The following is a 22,087-nucleotide window of genomic DNA, read 5'->3' on the forward strand; positions in this document are numbered from 1 at the left end:
TGAAGGTTAAGGGGACAAGGAGCAGACAACGATTAAAGGAGAAATGCAGGCAACAGACTAAGTACAGCGAGAAAGAAGGATGGAAGTTGGAGGGTACGGACAATGGAAGAGGCGGAAAAGCCAGACTTACTGTACGATTGCAGGTGAAGAAAGGGAGCATCACATGACCACTGAATAGTGCGGGAGCTAAGGGCAGCAAAAACAGGAGCAGGTAGCAGCGAACAAAGGGGGTTGCGGGGACTGCGTGGCACCATCCCTACCCAGACAAGAGCTTTTGAGCGCCCTTACATGGGTCCTTGGAGGGAGTGGCATCGCCGGCTGGCTCCCAGTCGCCTTGGTGTTAAATGCAGCCCGATCCAAAGTGAGGTGGAGAGGCAGGTCCCCTAGCCTCGAGGCTGATCTGATTGCTCCGGGAGGCCCGAGGGAAAGTCTGCTGCATCGTCATTGTAGTAGGAGCCCTGCAGGGTTCAAGTGCAGCCAGGTGTGGTATAAGGCTGCGAGTGATATTTAAAAGATATGGGTCTGCATTTTAGATGTCAGATCCCATCTAGATCCATTGTGGGATTAGGCATTCAGTAAGCTTCTTTACTAAAAAGACTAGCAACTAACCAAGTTTTCTGAGATAACTTAATTGGAGTGAACCCATTTCTTGAACTTTTATTGCTTTCATTGCTTTGCTTCGCAAGTATTTCTTGTTCTAATTCTGTTCTGCTCTGCTCTTTTCCTTACGTGGATCAGAGCGTGTGGAGAGGTGTAGGTGAATTGGTTCTTGGGTCTTCCCTGTTCCTGCCTCCTTAGTTGCCCGGCATGCACTGTGGTGTTGGGTGCAATAATGTGCTTGGGTGTGGTTCTGAGAGGGAGGATCATATGGGGAAGACAACCTCCGGGAAAGGGTTATGGTATCATCGGGTGAGACATGGTATCCCATTTCCTTTCGGAAGATACACCGCCAATACCCCATGCCCTAATTGCTTGTTGTAAGGCCTTCCCTCTAACATTCATGGAGAGTAGCAAACACCAATTCGCAAAATCTACCTGCCTTGTAAAATGATGCCTTTTAAATGTATTGGAAATAGTCGTACAGTGGTTTTAGGAAGGGACTACTACTCCCACAATCCCCACAACACGGCAACGAGCATGGGATTCCATGAACACATGCAGAACTCTAGTGGAAGTGAGCGCACACCTGTGCCCGGGACATTTAAATCACCAGAGCAAGAAACAAAAGGAAGTTGCTGGCAGGAGCGGGTTGCTTCTTTCTGTGTGGAAAGACATCTGAGGAGCAAACCATCTCGGGGAGCTGAAAGGAGAAGGCAGCTGAAAGCAGGTGACACGTGGCAAGAACGTCAAAAGCCAGAAGCCAGCAGAGAGCAGAGGGTTCCTGGGTGTTTGCCGGTGTCAGAGAGCAGCGCTTTACTCACCGGAAATCCCATGAGAAGCAGACAAGCATAACAGGAACGAAAACTTTAGTAAGCTATGCCAGTGGTCTGTAGATCTCCAACTCTTAGTATCAGTCTGAACTACTCAAGTAGAGTGGCAGAGCAGTCAGGCTTATCTTAAGAGAAAGATGTGAGCTGTAGGTACGTACACTGAACCTAGTTAGTAAAGTACACTCAAAGAAACACTTACACATAAATGTATATTAAAATGAACAAGTTACTTCTTACCTTGTAACGTTCTTTCGACGGGATGTTCCTCTGACGTATTCCTCATCTTAGATATCTCCTTCCAGCTCTGCTGACCTCGGAAAATGTTTTCTCTCTAGAGGGCGCTGCGCGTCGACGTCCTCCGAGTCGATGTCCCTCGACAGTCGCCGTATCGACGTCAACGTCATCCTGCCTATAAAGGCCGCCCGCAGCGTCCGTTGCTCAGTTCCGTTTTGTAGCCCACAATAATACTTTCTGGACTAAACTAATCACCCTGAAGGAGCGTAAGCTGCAACAACAAGGGAAGTAGAACTGCGGGGATGGATGGGAGGGTCGATGAGGAATACGTCGGAGGAACATCCCGTCGAAAGAACGTTACAAGGTAAGAAGTAACTTGTTCTTCGAAGGGATTGTGTCCTCCGAAGTATTCCTCATCTTAGATAGGCTCCCATAGCAGTATTCTATTATCGGAGGAGGGAGTACTGACTTCACGCTGTCTTCTATTGATGAATAGAATGCAGTACAGCCCTTCCAAACCTAGTCTCTTGACTGGAGGAGGAATCCAAATTGTAAAAACGTGTAAAGGTTTGGACAGACGACCATGTAGCGGCCGCACAGATGTCTTTAACCGGCAGACCTCTTTTGAGGGCCGATGAAGCTGCAATACCTCTGGTCGAATGAGCCCTAAGGTTTTGAGGGGGCTCTTTCCCTGCCAGTATATAACATTCCAGAATAGCTAGAATGATCCATCTGGAAATGGTCTGCTTAGTTATTGGTAACCCCAGTTTGTGACCTGCGTAACCTACAAACAGCTGGTCTGCCTGTCTTATCCTGGCTAGTCTACTGATGTAAAAACTTAAAGCCCTCCTAGGGACTAGCCTGTGTACCCTCTCTTCCTCTTTCCCCGGGTGAGGAGGAGGATAGAAAGATGGTAGGGTAATCTTCTGAGTGATATGGAATTCAGAAACCACCTTTGGGAGGAAATTAGGCTTCACTTGCAGGACAACTTTGTCTTTGTGAAATATTGTGTGAGGGGGTTTACAAGAAAGAGCTTGTAATTCGCTCACCCTTCTAGCAGATGTAAGTGCTATTAATAAAACAGTTTTAAGGGTAAGGAATCTTAACGAACAAGAATGGAGAGGTTTGAAAGGTGTGCCCATCAGGAAAGTTAGTACTAAGTTTAAATCCCATAGGGGAACTTGGAATGGTCTTGGGGGATAAACATTGGTTAACCCCTTTAGAAACTGTATTACCAAGGGTAATTTGAAATAGGATGGTTCTTCCGCAGTACGCTTAAAGATGGATAGCGCTGCGAGATAGCCCTTAATGGTGCCAACTTGAAGGCCTGAATTTGCCAAATATAGTAGGAAGGACAAAACCATTGGTGTACCACATGAAAAAGGGTTGATATTCTGTTCTCTACACCAGCTGCAAAATCTGTTCCAACGGCAGCGGTATAAAGACTTTGTTGCTGGCCTCCTTGCCGAAAACAACACCTCCATAACATCATCAGGGAGGTCCCAATCCTTGTACCTCAGCCTTTCAGAAGCCAAGCGTGAAGGTTGAGGGTTTTGATGTCTGGATGGAGAACCTGACCTCCCTTCTGTGAGAGTAGGTTCTCTCTGAGTGGAAGTCGAATTGGAGGGCAGATGGACAAGTCTAGAAGGTCCGGGTACCACATTCTCCTGGCCCAATCCGGGGCAATTAGGATCATGGTTCGCCGGAATCTTCTCAACCTCCTGATCATTTGAGGAATGACAGGGACCGGTGGGAACGCGTACAGAAGCGGAAACTCCCAGTCCACTATGAACGCGTCTCCCAGAGCTCCTCTCGGGGGAAATTCCCTTGAGCAGAACAGGTCGCATTTCCTGTTTAGGCTGGTGGCGAACAGATCTACCTGAGGGGTTCCCCAAAGGGCGAAGATCTCTTGAAGGACTTCCTGAGCTAGCTCCCACTCGTGGGACACTGTGTTCTGCCTGCTCAGAGCGTCCGCTGTCAAGTTCTTCTCTCCGGCTAGGTGAACTGCCGATAGAGAGATTCCTTCTTGGATTGCCCAAAACCAGAGCTGCATCGCCTCTCTGCACAGGGGTAGTGATCCTACGCCTCCTCTTTTGTTGAGGTAATGCATGGCCACCGTGTTGTCCGTCATTATTAGGACGTTCTTCCCTTGTACAGCTGGCAGGAACGCCTTCAGCGCAAGTCTGATGGCTCTCAGCTCTAACAGGTTGATATGTAGTCTGGACTCCGAAGGAGACCAACGACCGCTGATGGTCAAGTCGTTGGCGTGGGCTCCCCACCCCGTGAGTGAGGCATCCGTGACTACTGTTATCTCCGGCCAGGGTTGCCAAAACTGTTCTCCTTTCAGAATGTTCTCCTGACAGGCCCACCACTGAAGGTCTCGAGCCACCCTGCCGGGAACCTGAAGAAGATCCGTCATTCTCCCTGAGAATTGTGACCACTGAGTCCTCAGTGCCCACTGGAGGGATCTCATTCTCAGGCGAGCCTCTGGCACTAGGAAAATGCAGGATGCCATGAGGCCTAGCAACCTCAAAAAGTCGAAGGCTGGGAGACGTTGGGCATTTTGGAACTTGGTAACCATCTGTAGAATATCTTGAGCCCTCACCTCTGGGGGCGAGGCTTTTCCCAGGGAAGTGTCCAGGATCGCTCCTATGAACTGGAGTCTCTGCGATGGTATCATTTGTGACTTCTTTAAATTGAGGGAGAAACCCAGTCTGTGAAGGAAGTGGCACACGTGATTTAGCTGGATCTGAGCTTGTTCCGAAGAAACAGCCCTGATCAACCAATCGTCCAGGTAGGGGTAGACGTGAATCCCTTCCCTCCTTAGACTTGCAGCCACTACCGACATTAACTTGGTGAAGACCCTCGGGGCGGAGGTCAGCCCAAATGGCAGCACTCGAAATTGATAGTGTGAGTTGCCAATTGCGAACCTCAGGTATTTCCTGTGTTTGAGATGGATAGGCACATGGAAATAAGCGTCCTGAAGGTCCAGAGATACCAACCAGTCCTGGAACTGAAGGGCCTGGAGGATCTGAGAAAGAGTGACCATCTTGAATTTGTCTTTTCTGAGGAATTTGTTCAATTCTCGCAAGTCCAAGATGAGTCTCAGTCCTCCGTCTTTCTTTGGAATGAGAAAGTAAGGGGAGTACCAGCCCTTGTTCCTCTCCGCTACAGGTACCGGTTCTATGGCACCTTTCTCTAGCAGGTCCCAAATTTCCTGCAAGAGGAGCGGATCTGGAGCTTTCTGAGAGCTGATCCCCGGTGGATGACTCTGAGGTATACGTAGGAAAGGCAGGCAGTAACCTTGGGCAACTGTTTCCAATGCCCAAGCATCTGACGTGATAGCCTGCCATACCGCCAGATGTTGAGTCAACCTGCCTCCTACAGGTGTCCTGTGAGGGAAGTCCTCAGAGTGGTTTTGGGGCGGCTGATGCAGATGCCGATGGTAAAGAGGCACCTGCTGTTGCTGCGGCTTTTGAATATCTACCCCGTCCACCTCGGGTAGTTCTTCTTTGTCCCCTTTGATCCGGTCGTCCTCTACCTCTTCCGAATGCGGAGTAGAAGCGAAAGGACTTGCCCCTCGCAGAGGTTCCCGTGGGACGAAAAGGAGTCTGACGGATTGCAGCTCCTAGGGATTTTGCTGCTGCTTTTGAAGTTTGCAGTTTCTCTAAACTGTCATCCGCCTTTTTCCCGAACAAAGAAGAGCCATCGAATGGCATGTTCAAGAGTCTGGCTTGCACATCTGGGGCAAAACCAGACTTTCTCAACCAAGCGAATCTCCTGGTTGATGTACTTGCCGCCATTGCTCTGCTGATACTGTCAGCCGAATCAATGCCCGTCTGGAGGAATTCGCACATAGCGTCTTTACCGTCCTGTATAATATTCAGGAACGCATCTCTTTCTTCTCCCTCCGGGATGCAGTCAGCCGCTGTAGAAGCACACTCCCAAAGTGTATGGCTGAACCTAGCAAGGGTGCAAGTAGCATTAACAGATTTTAACGCCATGCTACATGCTGAAAAGACTTTCTTTGCCATAGCATCATATTTTTTATCGTCCCTGTCCTGTGGGACGGTAGGATAAGCCGTCTTGACATCGGTAGAGGATGCTGCCTGTACCACCAGACTTTCTGGGGATGGGTGTTTAGACAAAAACTCCGGGTCTGTAGAAGATACCCTGTACTTTGTAGACAGTTTTTTATTTACTGCTGGTACGACATCTGGTGTTTCCCAGTTTGTCATGATCTTCCTCTGAAGAGCTTTATGAAAAGGCACCACAGGATCCTCCTGTGGGCCTTTGTCAAGAATATCCGTGAGGTCATCTTGTTGGAAAGATTGTGAAGGTGCAGACCACCCCATGAACTCTGTGATCCTGGCCATTAAGGCTCTATAGGGGGTTTCAGCATGCTCCCCCGGGTCTGGCCTAGCAAACTCCACCTCAGGGGAAGTGTCTAACCCACTTGCCTCATGTAAGGAATCATGAAGATCCTTTAACCTGCGTTCTTCAGAGGAAAATTCCTCTCTAATTGGGGTTACAGGTCCCTGCAACTCAAATGTGTCTTCCTGTTCAGACAATTCACCCTCTTCCAAAATTGAGGACATAGTTCTCAATTGTTCTGAACTCATAAAGGGAGTAAATCCCATTTCCAAGGCAGAGGGTGCCGAAACTGTCATTATCGGCCTCGAAAACGTCGATGTCGTCGACGCTGACGTCGAAGGCTTCGAGCATGGCGTCGAAAACAAAGGCGGAGGCCTCGAAGACCTCGACAGAATTGGAATTCTACTCGACAATCTCGGAGCCATCGACGTCGAGTCGGTTCCGCAGGGCTTCACCGGTGGTGTCGTCGTAGCAGGTCGGCTCATCTTCTCCCTCGTCGGATTCTCAGGTCCTGTGGCGACTTCTCAAGTTCCAGTCCCAAAAGCCCTGCTTTTATGCAGCACACCCCCATTCACTTATCCTAGCTGTCAATCAAACATGCTAAGTGGTGAGCCGGCCGGCTCACCACTTGGGCCAATCATACAAGAGTGCGACTTGAGTTACCAAGGTAACTCAGTCCAGGGTGCCTAACCCTCTCCCACACCCTCTGTGGTACCCAGACAGAGTGGCACCACTTTTGGAGGCTTCTGTGGAGAAGCCCGCCAAAAAGTGGAACAAAGGGCTCGACTTGGGTTGGAGTCACAGAAGAGAACACAAACGCCATTTTAGAATCGAGTCCTGGCAAAAAATACCAACCGGCGAATTAATATTAAATAAATAAACCGGCAGTATGTTCGAGGCTATGAGAATTAAATAATTAAAGTTGGTAGCCTCGAACAATGGGAAAATCCCATAGAGATATATTTGCAGTCGAATATAAAAAGTTGTATCCACTGCCACCAGCCAAAACTCGATCAGGGGGGACCGAGACGTGCCCCCTCGACTAACAGACCCGGGCAATCGAATTGCCCCGACCAGTACGTCCACAGTATGATTGTTTGTACTGGTTTCTGTTCACAATTTGGGACTAGTAAATCCAATGGTGACAGTAGTCAGTCCCAGGGTATGGAGTCTATGGTGGGGTGTCACTATGACACCCCTGTGTCATCGCATGGAGGGTGCTGTGTAACACACATAGTAAAAACACATGAGACCCTGTGGAGTAAAGGACCCCATAGCCAATAAAACACATTATCAGTCAAAGGAACAAGACAAATCATGTCCGAGAGTGGGAGAAAAAGAGTCTCACTCTTGGCAGGAGAAAAAACAAACTCCAGAAATCCAGCAAAGCTGCTGGGGGACTCACTATGTTAGGAAATTCAGCCTAAACAGAGAATTCTCCCTTACACCAGGTAGTCGCAAATGTATAAAAAGATACCCTGGTAAAGAAATACACCAGGCAAGATGGAAGAGGAAAAGAAACAAGAAATAGTCAGCAGGCTGTGTTGGTTCAAGAGACTGGGACGCCCAAAATCTAACAGAAGAACATGTTAAGACAAAGTAACTGCATACAAGTTAAAAGGCCCAACAGTTTTGTGAATCACCTGTGGTGACAACTAAAGAACAGCGAAAGAAAGTCCTGAGAAGGATATATTGGGGTTATTGAGAGGCTGGGTTACACAAGACAAGAAGTACAAACGTCTGGGAAGGAAGAGTGACCACCTTTGGGATCAAACCCCTTTAACACCAAGATTTTCAGTTTTGATGAAAATAAGAACCTCCATTTCTTGCATAGCAATGTTGTTATCTGCAAGGGTGAAAGAAGTCCAAGAGGAAGAAAAAAACATAATTTAAAGTCTAGACATTTGAGAGATGGTACGCAGCTAACTTTGTCGTTGACTCAAAGCACTGACCAGAACTGTTTGTGCACCAACTAGACGACGAAGAATCCAGGGGAAGGGGGGGACCCTCTGGAGCAAGGATATCTATCCTTAAAAGAGTCTTTGCTGCAATTACATATTATTTTCACCATTTCTTTGAACATGTGCAAAATATTCAAGGCCAAAGACATTATCCTTTTCACCCTAGAATTCATTTGTTTAGAGAGTGAGGGACAGAATAGTACTTTGGACAAAGGACGGTTTTGTTTTGGACATTCTGACACTGACAAATGCTTAGTTTTAAGTGTAGGCAGGGAAACTCCACTAGTTCTGGGACAGCGAGTCCTTTCCCCAACCCCTTTTATGTACTAAAAAAAGTCTTAAGCCAAAACCGTGGCTAAAATGTGTCAAAGTTTCATTCCTGACTCCTCACACCTCATTGAGTGGTTAACAGCCGAGAAAGTATTTTACACTTGGAGGCATTTCAGAGCACATATATTTTCCGCAGAATGCTTGTTTAGCAGTCATGGTGTTCCCTACCCACCCCTTGCTGAGTCCAGTTCAGGCACCCAGAGCATGTAGAGCACATAATTAACACCATGCCTTGTTCAAACTATTCTGGACCTGAGGAGAACAACTAATAATATAACTCTTATGTCGAGGAGCAGCAGAGAGACTACCCGGTAGAAGACTATTACAGTCAACAGAGCCGCAAATATTATCAGACCACTCACAAGCCGTCAGCTATAAGCACATTCAAAGGGAGCTCCTTAAATAAAACAGTATGCCACACAGAGAGAGGGTCTCGCTCAAGTTCAACAGAGACTGCATGACATTGAAGAAAGTGGGTGCCGTTCTGCTTCTGGGTCCAGGGGAGCCTTATTCTTTCCTTGTTTGCAAACCTGAACAAAAACAGTATTCCAGCCCAGAAAAGACAGGTCTCTTCTGCTCCCACCTTCCATCCCCTGTCACCTCCCTCAGACTTAAAACATTCTTGGAGGTTTCACTCAAAGGGGCTCAATTGGCTTTGTAATGACTCAAGGCAGCATTCAAAATGAAGGTGTGGTAGTGCCCAGGCCCTCCCTCATTTCTAGAGTATGTTACAGCAAGAGGAACTGAATGGCGAGCCAGCACCAAGGTTGATGCTACCACCTCAGTATCCTTCGACAAGAGACAATGAACAAGATCTGTTACGTATGAATATAACGCTACCCATACCGATCCAGCAGTCATGAGGGGACGATTTAGCGCAAACTCTGGCCATGTTCAATCTAAACCTTATTCAGCATCCACGGTCAGAGTGGACCCCTTTGCCTCGTGTGGCAGACCTAATGGCTTTACAGCTCTGGAAACCACAGACTAAGGAGGTGAAATGAAGTTGAAATATCACAGACCCACCTTAGTGGGTTACAGTGATGGACACTACCAATATGGATTTTCACATCCTGGCATTTGCTTCCAAAGGTAAAAAAAAATCCAAAGATGGGTTTGGAGCATCTCTCACTTTCATGCCAGGATACACTTCAGCACCACGCAAATCCACTGGTGAAGATCATGAACCTTTCCAAAATGGGGCTAAACATGGGCTACCTGTGGACCCGCTAGTACAGGCCAAATATGTCCAAAGAGCAGAGTGTATTCTTGGCAACAGCAAATGCATTGTTTCAGCAGCTCACTTCTGACAATGGACTCCAAGTTAGGCAAAATGGCTTCCTCGTAAACTGGGCCTGTAGCTTAACAGCTCATGATTTTTTACCAATTTAGCAGGCGTGTTAACACTTACACTGCCCTGAAGAAAGCATGAGCTTCTATAAAGAGTTTTTTCCAAATGCCTTTTTGGAAGGGTTGGACATGACAGGTGCACTCATCTAGACAATTTCATGGTGGGACTTTTAGGTCCCATGGCGGTAGAGGAAGATTCCAGCATTGGGATAGCCACAATAGGAGTCCTCATACACAGGCGGTTCGTGCAATTCCTATGGGCCATCATGGTTGCAAATCTAAAAGCTTTCCTTTCAGCAGCCCTCCACTCCATGGGCCATGAAGCTCTGAAACCAGTAGGAGTAGACTTCTGGGACCAAGGAGTGAAGATGGTGATTTACTTTAACATGATGCTCATATCCCAGTTTCAGGAGGAACTGGTGGATCACGTCAAACTGGCCTTGGGCCTACTGAAGGACTTGGGTTATCTCTACTTTGACTCTTGTTTGGGAATTCGAATACCTGGGCTTCAGGGTGGACAACATATCAACAGCTTTGACCACCATGGTCTGGAATGTGAGTGCTGTAAAGAATGAAATTCAGATGACCCTTTGCCATAGCGAGGCATCCCTTAGACAACAGGCCAGGCTTGTTGGCCATTTGGCCTCCTCAATGCAAGGGATTTCAACATGCCTTTTACACGACATGGCCCTTCACAGACTCAAAATCTGTCACCTGCAACTGGGTATGTCCTACGATTAAGTGGATCCCCTGGATTTAGAGGCTTTAACTGTACTCCACTAGTGGCTGGAGTACATGGACGTTGGAATGAGCACACAATGTTTGACCCCACTACAGCTCTGGTGATCAAACCAGACATCAGCAAGACTGATTGGGGTGCAGGATGCTGCTCTGTGTGTGCATGAGCTAAGCGGGCATAATTATTGCCGGAAATATTTATGATAAGAGATGTAAGATGGAGGTGCATAAACACCTACAACCTTCTCAAGATGGATGTCTCTGCTGTGCATTTCATCAACCACCAAAATGTAACATAGTACAGAATACGAGTAGAGGTAGCCAAAAACTGTAGGGATTATTGCCTGCAGGTCAGCAAATACCTCCCAAGTCACACCAAAACGGTGGCGGACTAATGGTGTAGAGACTGCCTATACCTCAGCCATTAGGGACTGAACCTCAGCATGTGTGCAAAGCAAGTGATCTACAGCACCTTTAAGACAGACAAATTCTGGAATTTCTGGCTGGCAGGCCAAATGTTTCTGATCATTTGATTCTTGCACCAAATTATGTGGAGGTGGCCAACGCAGAATAAGTGGTGAACATGGACAGTGTGTACTAGAGTGGTGTACAAGGTCATGTGACTTGAACTACAGTTATTTTGTAAAAGAAACTGTAATATGCGGCCAGGTTTCCTGGGAAATATAGTTTTTGTGTTGAGTCACTGCTGAAAGTTGAGATAAAGTTTGATATGCATAATACCCATCTTCATAGAATTACTCCCATGAACCACTTGGTAGAGGGAAACAATATTCTCCACTCTTTGTTTTTGCTGCATTTCATGTTCATTTGTGATTAGCAGGAACCAGACACAGCTCAGGTGGCGCTCGCTCCCTCTGCTCAGAGGACTGACATTAAGCCATCTTTTATAACTAATGCTCACCTTTTTCCGTTTTAACTGATTTTTACCCACAACCACAGACATAAATCAACCTGTTTTCCATCTGTATTAATTCAGAAAAATTTCAAAAAGGAAAGAAAAATAAAACAGCCCCCTCTGCCCTACTAGGATCCCCGTGCTGTCAGTCATGCTTTGCAGGCCAACATCTTTGCAGTCTAGTAGCATGAATATGGCAAAATGGCAGGTAATGTCAGCTGCTTAAATTGCATAAATTGGTGGATAGATGTGTCCCTAATGAGCAGCAGTCACAGAGTAGCCATTTGTTTCAAGAGGATGGAACTTTATTTGAAGTGCAAGAACTCATCTCCATATGTGTACCATACATCTATGTATGCATTTTTTAATACATTGTTTAATGCATGCTGGAAAATACTAGCAGCAACTTGAAAAAATAACAAACATGAATATAGAAAACAAAAAAAAAACAATATGGCTAAATACAGAAGAATATTGAACATAAAATCAGGAGAGTATTTTCAAATATAGCCTCTGATACACATACCTTGTGGTGGCTGCTGGCTCAGTTGGTGGAAACCCAAAGGCATTGATATGAAGTACTTTATCTTCATACCATCCTACAAGACACAAATAAATGCGTTTATTTAAAATTATACTCATTTCTGCAAGAATGCATGAAGAATTTGAACAGAGACCATGAAGAAATTAAGGCAGTGAATTATGATGGGTACAACTGGTTAGGGAAAGAAAGGAATGAAATCAATATAAATTGCTCATACTTGTGAGCAGCAGCAACAGTCCCCAAGTTGGTTATCAGAATGATTAATGTGTAATGGTTAAAGTAATAACAAAAACCTGCTAGAATGTAAAAATAAGATGTCAGAGTGAAATAACTAGCCCAGGCATCTCTAAACACCAGGCTGGTCACTAGAGATAGATAACCCATACAACCTAAAATCTGACTAGCTTAAAAGGATGGCCTAACACAAACATTATCTGCCTACCTCTCTCAGAGAAAATTCTAGGGATCCGAATTCCAAGATTCCCCAATGTAATGTAACTCGGGTTTGAGCCTTTGAGAAACTCCAGCCCCACTTGATCTTTTCCTTCCGCACTCGGATGTTCCTCTCCCTATATCTCAGTCACTCTCTCTTTACTCCTACTCTCCATCCTCCCACTCCACCCACTGCCTCTCTCCTCCCTGATTGTTTCTCCTCTGTCCTATATATGTTCCCTGAGCTATGGTCTACCTTCACCCTTCGATGTAACTTCCTATTACTCTCTCTCTCCTCTCTCTACACCACTACTACTCTACCCTCTGAGAGGAGTCAGAAATGTAAGCCAGACTCAAAGTTGTCATGTTTTTGGTTGAAGACATTTACTAAATCAAAATGGGGTGGGAAAACTCCTCTCTGGCCTTACTCTAAAGATGAACTTCCCTACCTAGAAACCACAAAGTATCTGTCTGTATCAGGATGCCATTAACTGAAAAGCCGTCCTTGTGTCCAAAATGTTCTATCCTGACCCTCACACCACAAACAAAATAAAGAGGTGCAAGGAAATGTCTTTCACTTGATGTGGGCAAAAGTGTTCAAAAACAAAAAGTATACGAATAAATCCAATGAAAATGTTCTCCAAGGTAAAGACCCTTGGATCCAGAGGGTGGTCAGCTTCCCCTGGATTCTTAAATAGGATGGCAAAAATATCTCTTCAGCTAACAGTTCTTTTGTGTCTTCACTGGACTCACAAAGTTCTTGTTTAAGCAGTACGCTCCCTCATCCTCCTCCTCATCTCAGTACCTGGGTGTTTATGGGAGCTGGAGTCCATGGATGTCATTGGACTTCACTCTTAGATGGTTTTTCTCAGAGATTTCACATAAAGCCAAATCAGACAAAAGGTGTTATGCATGAGTTGTGGGTCAAAGGTGGGGGCCTGACCAGAGTAGTGCAGAGAAAAGGTTTCTTGACTTCCTCTACAAGGGGGAAGTGTTAACTGACAATAGGCCATTAAGGTCTTGGGTGTCAGTGTCTTCCTCATGGGAAAGGGTGGATACTGCGTCTCATCCAATGAAGTCATGACATCGCCCCGGTAGTTGTCTCCTCCCATGTGATCCTCCCTCATATAGCCGCTCCCAGGGTTCAGGATCAGGTAGTAGATGCTGTCCCCGCAGCCACATGGGAGGAGTTTCCCACCAGGGAATCCGTGATGACTCCATTGGATTCATCATATCTCTCTACACCATTACTACTCTCCTCACACTGCTACCACTCCTATCTATATTGTTTTTTTCATCGCGCCATTCACCCGTAGGCCTCAAGGGCTCTATCCACAACCTCTCCCTGAATCACTCCCCTTTCACTCTTGCATCTTCTCACTTACTCCCTGCTCTTCCCTACTGCTCCGTTCATAAACACGCTCATTCAACCATAAGTACTTCCACTCACCAACCAATACCTCACCTTGCACACTGCCAGAATAATCTCCTCCACACTACCCTACACCATACTTGCTACGCTTGGTCTCTTGCCCTGCCACCACATTCTGCGACCTCACCCGAACAACCCACAACTTCCTTTTTCCTATATCTCCCTTTAACCTCTCCCCCTCACCTTCTACTGGCTATGCTCCCCTGCTGGCTCCATGGGCACTTACTGTTCTACCCCCATCCCCTCCACGCACCACCAGGAGGCGGTACAATTGGCAAACAACGGGCAGGTATGATTCTATTGTTTCGGCCAATTGCTTTTGCCATTCTTGGGTCTTCTTTTCCCGCTTTCACACCAGATGATATAGTGGTAGCCACTAGGAAGTCAGATTCCCCTGTTGACTTTAATCCTCTGGCTTTTTTAAAAAATCATCATGCCAGTTATTGCCCCATGGGTTGCACAGGCGGCGAATCACTCTAGCTTCTCTGGGGTCATCCCTTATAAAGTACACATATCTTGTTGATCGCCCTCCTAAAAACCCTTGTTGGATCCCTCGGCCCCCTACAATGTTTGCCCAATCTCTTTGCCACCTTTTTTTAATGAAACTTCTTGAGTCTTTGATTTCCCCTTTTGCTTAGTTCCTTTCTGGAAAGTTCAGATTTCTTTGGTCCCTTTCAGTCTGGCTTCCGCCGTGGCACAGATTGTTTTAGTCTCTGTGGTTGATGATCTGGCCCGGCTCTCTGATCAGGTAAGAGTGGAGGGGGGCACTGATATTATTCGATCTGTCAGCTGCATTTGACACTGTCGACTACTTCATCCTGCTGGATTGTCTGGAGCAGGCTTGTCAGGACAGGTGTTAGCTTGGTTAAAATCATTCCTGTCTGATCACGCTGAGTCTCTATTTCTCTCTACATTTCGTTCTGACTCTGTTACTCTCTATTGTGGGGGTCCCTGGGACTCTGCCTTGTCACCCATATTAATCAATGTTTGTATTCAACTTCTGGTTAAGCTCATCCATGCCCATGGTCTCCGGTGCTACTCATATCATTGTAAGGCTCAATCTTTTCCATCAGGATGCCACACCTCAGTTACAGTCGGTGGGTTGTTGAATGAGCGATAACTGAATAGGGACATGACAGAGGAACTGGTGATTTGCGCCCCTTCTGATGTTTCTCTTTGGACCCCTGCTTTTTGGCCCTCTTCACTTGGATCTTTTTCCACCACTGTTCCAGGTGTGAAGGACTTTGGTGTTAAACATTAGGCTTCCATATCTTTGGAAGCTCATGTTGCGTCTCTGTGGCAATCAGGACATTTAAAACACAGTCTTGCAAAAGACTAGTTTTTATACCGTCCCAGTTTCATGCCCCTTTGGAGGCCGCTGTGATCATTGTAATTCCTTTTTTTTTTTTAGCTCAGCCACAGTATTTGATACAACGGCTTCAAATTCTACAGAATGCAGCTGCATGTTTTCTAACTCAGATCCCTTTTGCTTCCCAAATCATTCCTGTTTTGCGTCACTTGCACTGCCACCCGATAAATATCGGGTCCAGTTTAAGTGCCTATGTATTGTACACAGGGCATTTTATGGCAATGGGGCCTGAGTACCTGCAATGTAAATGTGGCCCGGATGTTTCTTGCCGTCCCCTTTGATCACAAGAGACGGCCATCATCCAAGTAACTCGGTTTCATCGTTCCTGTGGTGGTCGTCGTGCTTTCTCAGTCGTAGCTGATAATCTTTGGAATTTGCTTCCTCCGTCTTGCATGCCACCAAGAACCATCTATTGTTTCGACAATCTTTGAAAACTTATCTTCTAGAATATTTCTCTTTTCTAGACAGCCAGTTCAGTTGGGTTAGCGCCATGATGCCTTGTGGTGTATGTTGCGTTTAATGAATAACCATAACATAACCAAAAGGCATGACACAGGATGTAAGCCCCGTCCCTTTCTTGTGTGTGGTCTGCCAATGGCAGCCCAGTACGGTGAGTTTGACAGTGATGTCACAGTTCGTGCGAGGGCCTCCAAGGCTTATTGATCTGGCAGGAGAGCCACTCCGCGGCTCCAAAACTACTAGTGTAACGTCTTTACAAAGAGGTTTGCCACTTTCCACTGTGACAAGGGCAAAGACTAGACCTAATCAGGTTGAGGGATAAACCCTCTCTCTGCGAGGACGGTGGTGAAAGAGAACATATAGAGCCAACCCTGGCCCAGAGAGCACATTCAACAAAGCAGGCCGCAATACATACATCCACCCCCAATACCAGCATTCTTGTATGCAGACACTACGCAAGAGGCACAGTTGGAGAGTAAATCTTTCCTAAAATGCTTGCCAGCGTTTCTTTTAATTTTACAGATCAAAACCAGTCAAGATAATCAGCACAACCGACCGAGAGAACTGAGGAACGTAAAATAAATCACCCATACAAGAAACTAAAACCCTCCAGCACTCCGAAGTTGCCACCGCACCAATGAGAGGCAGTACGAAGCTGCCCGGTAAACAGGGAAGAGAGCGGGGGCCACCAGAGGAAACTGTGAGCCTGTACGATAGTTACAGGGACAGTGCTGTCCCGGCCAAAAGCACTGATGGGAGCCTACGCAAACATTGTAACCCTCATAGACCACCAGAGAGACAAACTACCAAATTTGTTTTCCCCCAAGGATATTATAACTTTGGGCCTCATTATGAGTCCGGCGGTAACCTGCCGGACTCGTAACACTTTTCCAGCGCCTGATATCCCGGTGGATCGAGAAGTTAGGCGCCAGAAAATGTTCCATATTCCTGTGGAGTCCCATAGGACTCGATTGGACCGGGGAAACCGAAGCACTGTTATCGTTGCTTCAGTGCTGGTGCTTCCATGACAAGTCTGCCTACCAGGACAGTTGCGCCCGGCATGTCAGACCTGCCGGTCGCAACAGCCCCTGCAGGCAGACTTGTAGTGTGGCGGTCCGGAAAGGGTGCCAGTACCAGACCGCCACACTTGTAATGAGGCCCTTTGTGCAGAAAACCAGCGACACAAACGATCACAGTAACTCTGATACGTCACGATGGACATTACGTGCAGAGCCCATGCAGAGACAGTGGGCAGGGCTTAGGCCCCCCTTCTTGAAGCTTTCCCATGCACATATACAGCTCGGAGAGAGGAAAGCAGTCCAGATGGACTAGGGAAAGAAGACCAATCTAAACGGAGGGAAAAGAAGTTCAGGAAGGAACAGGAAATACAAGGGGTGGGTTTAGTGGGTGAGGTCAAAGGTGGAGGATGAGCAAGAGACCAGCAAAAGGAAGGAAGAAACAGTGACATGTGGAGGAGATTGTTGGAGCAGGTGAGGTATTGGTTATAGTGTGAAAGTGGTTTTGCAGTTTGAGTGTGAGTGTTTGGGTGGCGTGCGAGCAGAAGCAGTTAGTGTAAGGAGAGAATGTGCAGTGAGTGATACTGGGTGATAGAAAGGTATCTGTAGTAGTGGGAGGAGGCATATGATAGCGGTTGAAGGAGTGTGATAGCGGGTGGAGGAGTGCAGGACTAGTTGCATCAAAGTGAGGAGTAGGAGGAGTGAAACATCAGAGAGACAAAAAAAGAGCCCCACAAATAAAAACCCTTGAACTGTCTCAAAGACTCTGGGTGTTTCCTGTTCCATCTGTGACAACGCAAACATGCGGACATCTGCACTGGTCTGCTGGGTTGTGACACATAGTGGCTTCTATTCTTTGTGTTGCCCGTTTGGGTGCATCACCTCAGAGATGGCCCGAAGAACACTCCCACTCCCACAGATGGTTCAAGGCTAATAGAGCTGATTGGCCCCTACTATCTTTGTTCTATATTTTTATGCATGAGGTCCTACAGGCAATTGCCTGGTCTATCTAAGCTACTCCTGGGACTTCCTAAACTGGGCCTATGCCAACAAAGACAGTAGCTCTAAAGCAACTGCAGGGTTGTGCAGACACTCAAGCCCCAATCAAATGACATTTCCTCACACCTTGATGTTCCTTTTTTTGTCTCTCCGCCTTCCAACTCCTCCCCTCCTTGTACTTCTTCCCTCTGTCCCTCCTTGGTTTCTCAACTGCCTTCTAGTTTATGCCTCCACCCTTCGATGTTACTCCATCCTACTCCCTCCTCCACACTACCACTCAGTCATCCTCTCACTATACCAAGCACTTACCAGACTCTCTATATACTCCAACACTCACTACCTAGTTTACATGCCCATTCACCACACAATATCTCAACTTTTCTTTCAAACGCCTGCACACTCCAGTCCTGCATCCTTAATCCTGCATGTCTCTTGGTCTTCTGCCTTCTGCTCCTCTGGCCTCACCCGATCAACCCACAATTTTCTGTTTCCTGTCCGTCTTCTTATTCTCCCCCTCCTTTTTCCCATTGAACTTCTGACCCGGACAATCCGACCTAGCCTGCCCCGCCAGGGAGGTGTTAAAACAGACAGTTTATAAATAGAGAGCCAAGTCCATCCCTTTCTTCTGCGTGGGTAGACGTGCTGTGTCAAGGACGGCCGCTTTGTAGAGTGTCAGTTTGTGGTGGGGGGCTGCGTTGCAGTGAAATCCAGTGCATGTAAGCAATAGAAACGGTTTTAAAGTAAAATCCCATCTGCGTCAGGTCCAGGATATAGTGTCTGTATTACTGCTGGTGCAGCGGTTAGCATGCTGCTTGCACCAGTCGTGGGGAGAAGTGTGCAGCGTTCCCTGGCCCTCGTTCACCTTCTTGTTCCTTGTTTTTCTCAGTTGCAAGGAGACAGGAATATTCTGACGCATTTGGAAGTGCTTAGAAGTGTGCTGTTGGGCTGGATCCCTGCTCACCCGCCTGACATTGTGTTTTTTCTTGTTACTAAAACTGCAGCCAGGAGGCTGTAAGGGCAAGCTGAAGTAAGCCGATTGCCGCCCAGGAACGTGGCAAAACTCAGACTGGACACTGACTACTACTCCCAGTAAATACCTCATTGTCTTTGAACATTGGGAGTTAAGTCTCCTGCGCTGGGCTTTTGTGCTGGGTTTCGTTTGTATACGTATTATTTACTGGCCCTCCTTCTGTGTTTCTTTTTTTTTCTTTTTCTCATTAGGTGGCAACCTTCGAGAACTTTTGCTCCACCCCGCCCGCCCCCGCACTGCCCGCCTCTGCAACTCCCAGCAGCATCACAAAAGCACTGTGTACGCGCATTTGGAAGTGCTTAGAAGTGTGCTGTTGGGCTGTTCGGCTGGCGGGGACTGGGTCTGGGGTCCATGCCATGCTGAATTAGAGTTATTCTGTGCAGACAGGTGTGTTTTAGGCACTATTTGCACTTTAAATAAGCCATGTGAGACTTGCTGATATTTTTCTGGAAGTGCCAGGTGGTCCCGTGCCTACTCTTAAGTCTGCCCTATCGTAAGTGTTTTGTTACTTTTGCAACAGCATCTTGGATGCGCTCTTCTTCTATTGTATTGTGTTTGTTTATTTTGGTTGTGCTGAGGCTCCAAGACATAATCAGTCGTTGCAATGTCTCGTGTTGCATACTCTCTAAAATCTGGCATGCCTAATCCACCAACGCAAACTTTGAATGAAAATAATACGAGTGAGTCACCTGTTACCAACTCTTTGGTTAAACCATGTGACAAACCCAAACGGGCAACTCGCACATCTAAAAAAAGCATTACTCTTACTCCTGTAACTCAAACTCTGCAAAATCGAGACATTCGCAAATTCTATGGAAAAAAAAAAATCAAATGTCACTCACTGGTCAGCCCACTCTGGCATCAGAGCCTGTTGTCCCTACTTTATCTTTTGTATTACCACCTGAAAGTGTGAATGTAGATGTCTCTGAATCTAGAGTGGGTAATCCTAGCACCATTATCTCTGATCAAACTATTCTAACGATTCGACAGACCCCCCTGAAAATTATACACTGCAAAAGAACTTTCTCTATAGTTTAGGAGGAAACTTTGACTGAAGCAGAAGTTGGTGTTAGTTCTGAGGATGTGGTGGATGTCTCCGATGAAAGCGTGAGTGGCTCCCCATCAGGTGTCATATCCCTGCATCCAAGTATTAGGGATCTTGAAAGTTCTAGATGTTCGAATATTACGGATTACAACCTCCCATGTTCCATGGACTCAACTAGACAAGTAATTGATGAGTCCTACATACAGCTAAAGTGACATGGACAAGAGGGATGTACAACTCTACTATTGATTATATTGTCACTTCAAGTACGTTAGCTAGTACAGCTTCTCCTTGTATAATTGAAGAGACAACTCTCAGCGATAATTTCTGTTTGGAATGTACAATGGATTGTAAATTTTGTGAACATAAATTGTATAAACCTTTGATTTTACCAGAAACTGACAGACATTTGCTCTCCATAAGGTGGAATTCAAAAATGTGTCCGCAATTGAACGGTCTGGTTAGCCGTGATATGATAAATTTTAATCCAAAACTGTTGTCTATGGCAGATTGTAGGTCATTGAACCTTAGGAATGAGGATATGATTCGTAAACATCTTAATTATATATCAAATGTGAATGGGCATGCTCTGTCTAACGACTTAGCTGGCGTATTCAACCTTGATATAGCAAGAAGAAAAAGAGAAAAACATTGAAATTCAGGCTTTAACAAGGGACTATAAGATTGCCCCACACCAAGTAATTGATAGAAAAAAAGCTATCTTGGTGAAGTACAAAAACGACATTAAAATTTTGAAATGTAATGCCTATTTAAAAAAGAACCAAAAAATGATTAACCTACTGCTTGGGAAAAAACACTTGAAATCTGGGGGATTTTAAGAGATCCTATGGAAAGAGTCCTGACTGAAAAATGCTCCGCAGTGAGTGGGGATGCATGGGTCGAGTTTTATCGTAATAAATATGCCTTGCCCAAAAAGTTTGTTAATCAAGTCAGATTCCCTTGTGGTAGACTTTCCCGACACCTGTCCATGAGGGGGTGGAAGAAATTGAGTTAGTGATCAAGAATCTCAAGTCTTCAAAAGCAGCCGGCCCAGATGGAATTCCACCTTGTCTGCTAAAGGATGATCTGCAATTCTGGTCTATGCATTTAAAACGCTGCTATGATAGCATCTTTCAAATGAAAAGGTTGCCAATTTCTTGGTCATCTGCCCTAGTTATCCCCCTGCACAAAAAAGGGAGGAACAGACGATCCGGCAAACTTTAGACAAATTGCCTTGATAGATGTTCCAGCAAAGGTCTTTGCTGCTCTAATTCTTAGAGAGTTGAATACCTTTATATCATCTACACATATTCTTTCACTCTTTCAGACTGGATTCAGGAAGGGAATGGGTACCCAACTGAACGCAACAATTCTTGCGCATCTATTGAAAAGTTCGAGAAAAGAGTTAAATGGCTCAATCTACACAGCATTTGTAGATCTCTCATCAGCTTTTGATAGTGTTATCAGGGAAATTCTGTGGGCCAAAATGCGTGAGTTTCAGATTCCTGCTCATATAATAGCAATGATTTCCATGCTTCATAACAACACTATTATAGAGTAAGAATTGATCGTAGTGGCCAGCTCACAGACCCAATAGGTACCTACGTTGGGGTAAAACAAGGGTGCAACCTAGCGGCTATTTTGTTCAACTTGTATTTAGCCGATATAGACAATCTGTGGATGCACTCTGACTCATTTCCTGTAAAACTGGGGGTTCTGCATATAAATTGGTTGGCATTTGCCGACGACGTAATTCTATTAGATCGAACTCCTTTTGGCTTACAAAACAAATTACACTTGTTCTCTACCTTTTGTGAAAAACATAACCTTTCAGTAAACCCATGTAAATCAAATGTTATGATTTTCACCAATAAAAAAAAACACTGTCATTTAAATGGCAAATTAATGGAAACGTGATACCTCGCTCTCTGGGTATTATTTATCTGGGATATAATCTTACTTATACCGATTCGGTGACAAAATGGCAAGCAACACTTACAGTCAAAGCATTGCCATTGGTTGCTCAGATGTAGATCATACACAGGAAGCTCTGTCGATTCTCTCTTATCCCTCTTATCGATTTCTACCTTCTCAAGGTAGAAGCAATCATTTTATATGGTCTTGATTTATGCACTCTATTGGCCACATCCTAAATTCTCTGCAGGGGATTATATGGAAAAAAGTATTACAGCTGCCAAATTCAATGCCAAATCCCATAATCATTCATGAACTAGGATTGTCATCCCTAGCAACTAAATTGTTATGGCGAAGAATAGCAAATTTTGCAAGAATTCTACAGCCAATGCAAAATTCATTATATGAGGATCTGGTAATGGTAACAAATGGTAAACCAAAATCTTTGCAGAAGGTACATAAAGAGATACAACAGACTTTGGATTTGATCGCACACAGTACAAGTGATCAGGTC

At 45.8% G+C, this 22,087-nt stretch overlaps 1 protein-coding gene across 1 annotated transcript in view; it reads right to left on the bottom strand.

Moving 5' to 3' along the window:
* Positions 1–22,087, bottom strand: part of POLE2 (DNA polymerase epsilon 2, accessory subunit) — a 1,095,907-nt gene that overhangs the window by 639,007 nt on the left and 434,813 nt on the right. The window contains exon 10 of the mRNA XM_069637399.1: positions 11,860–11,932. Within this exon, the coding sequence (XP_069493500.1) occupies positions 11,860–11,932 (73 nt within the window). The remainder of the gene's footprint in view (positions 1–11,859; positions 11,933–22,087) is intronic.

Source organism: Ambystoma mexicanum, chromosome 14 (genome assembly GCF_040938575.1).
Source record: "Ambystoma mexicanum isolate Mex_15411 chromosome 14, UKY_AmexF1_1, whole genome shotgun sequence".
NCBI lineage: Eukaryota > Metazoa > Chordata > Amphibia > Caudata > Ambystomatidae > Ambystoma > Ambystoma mexicanum.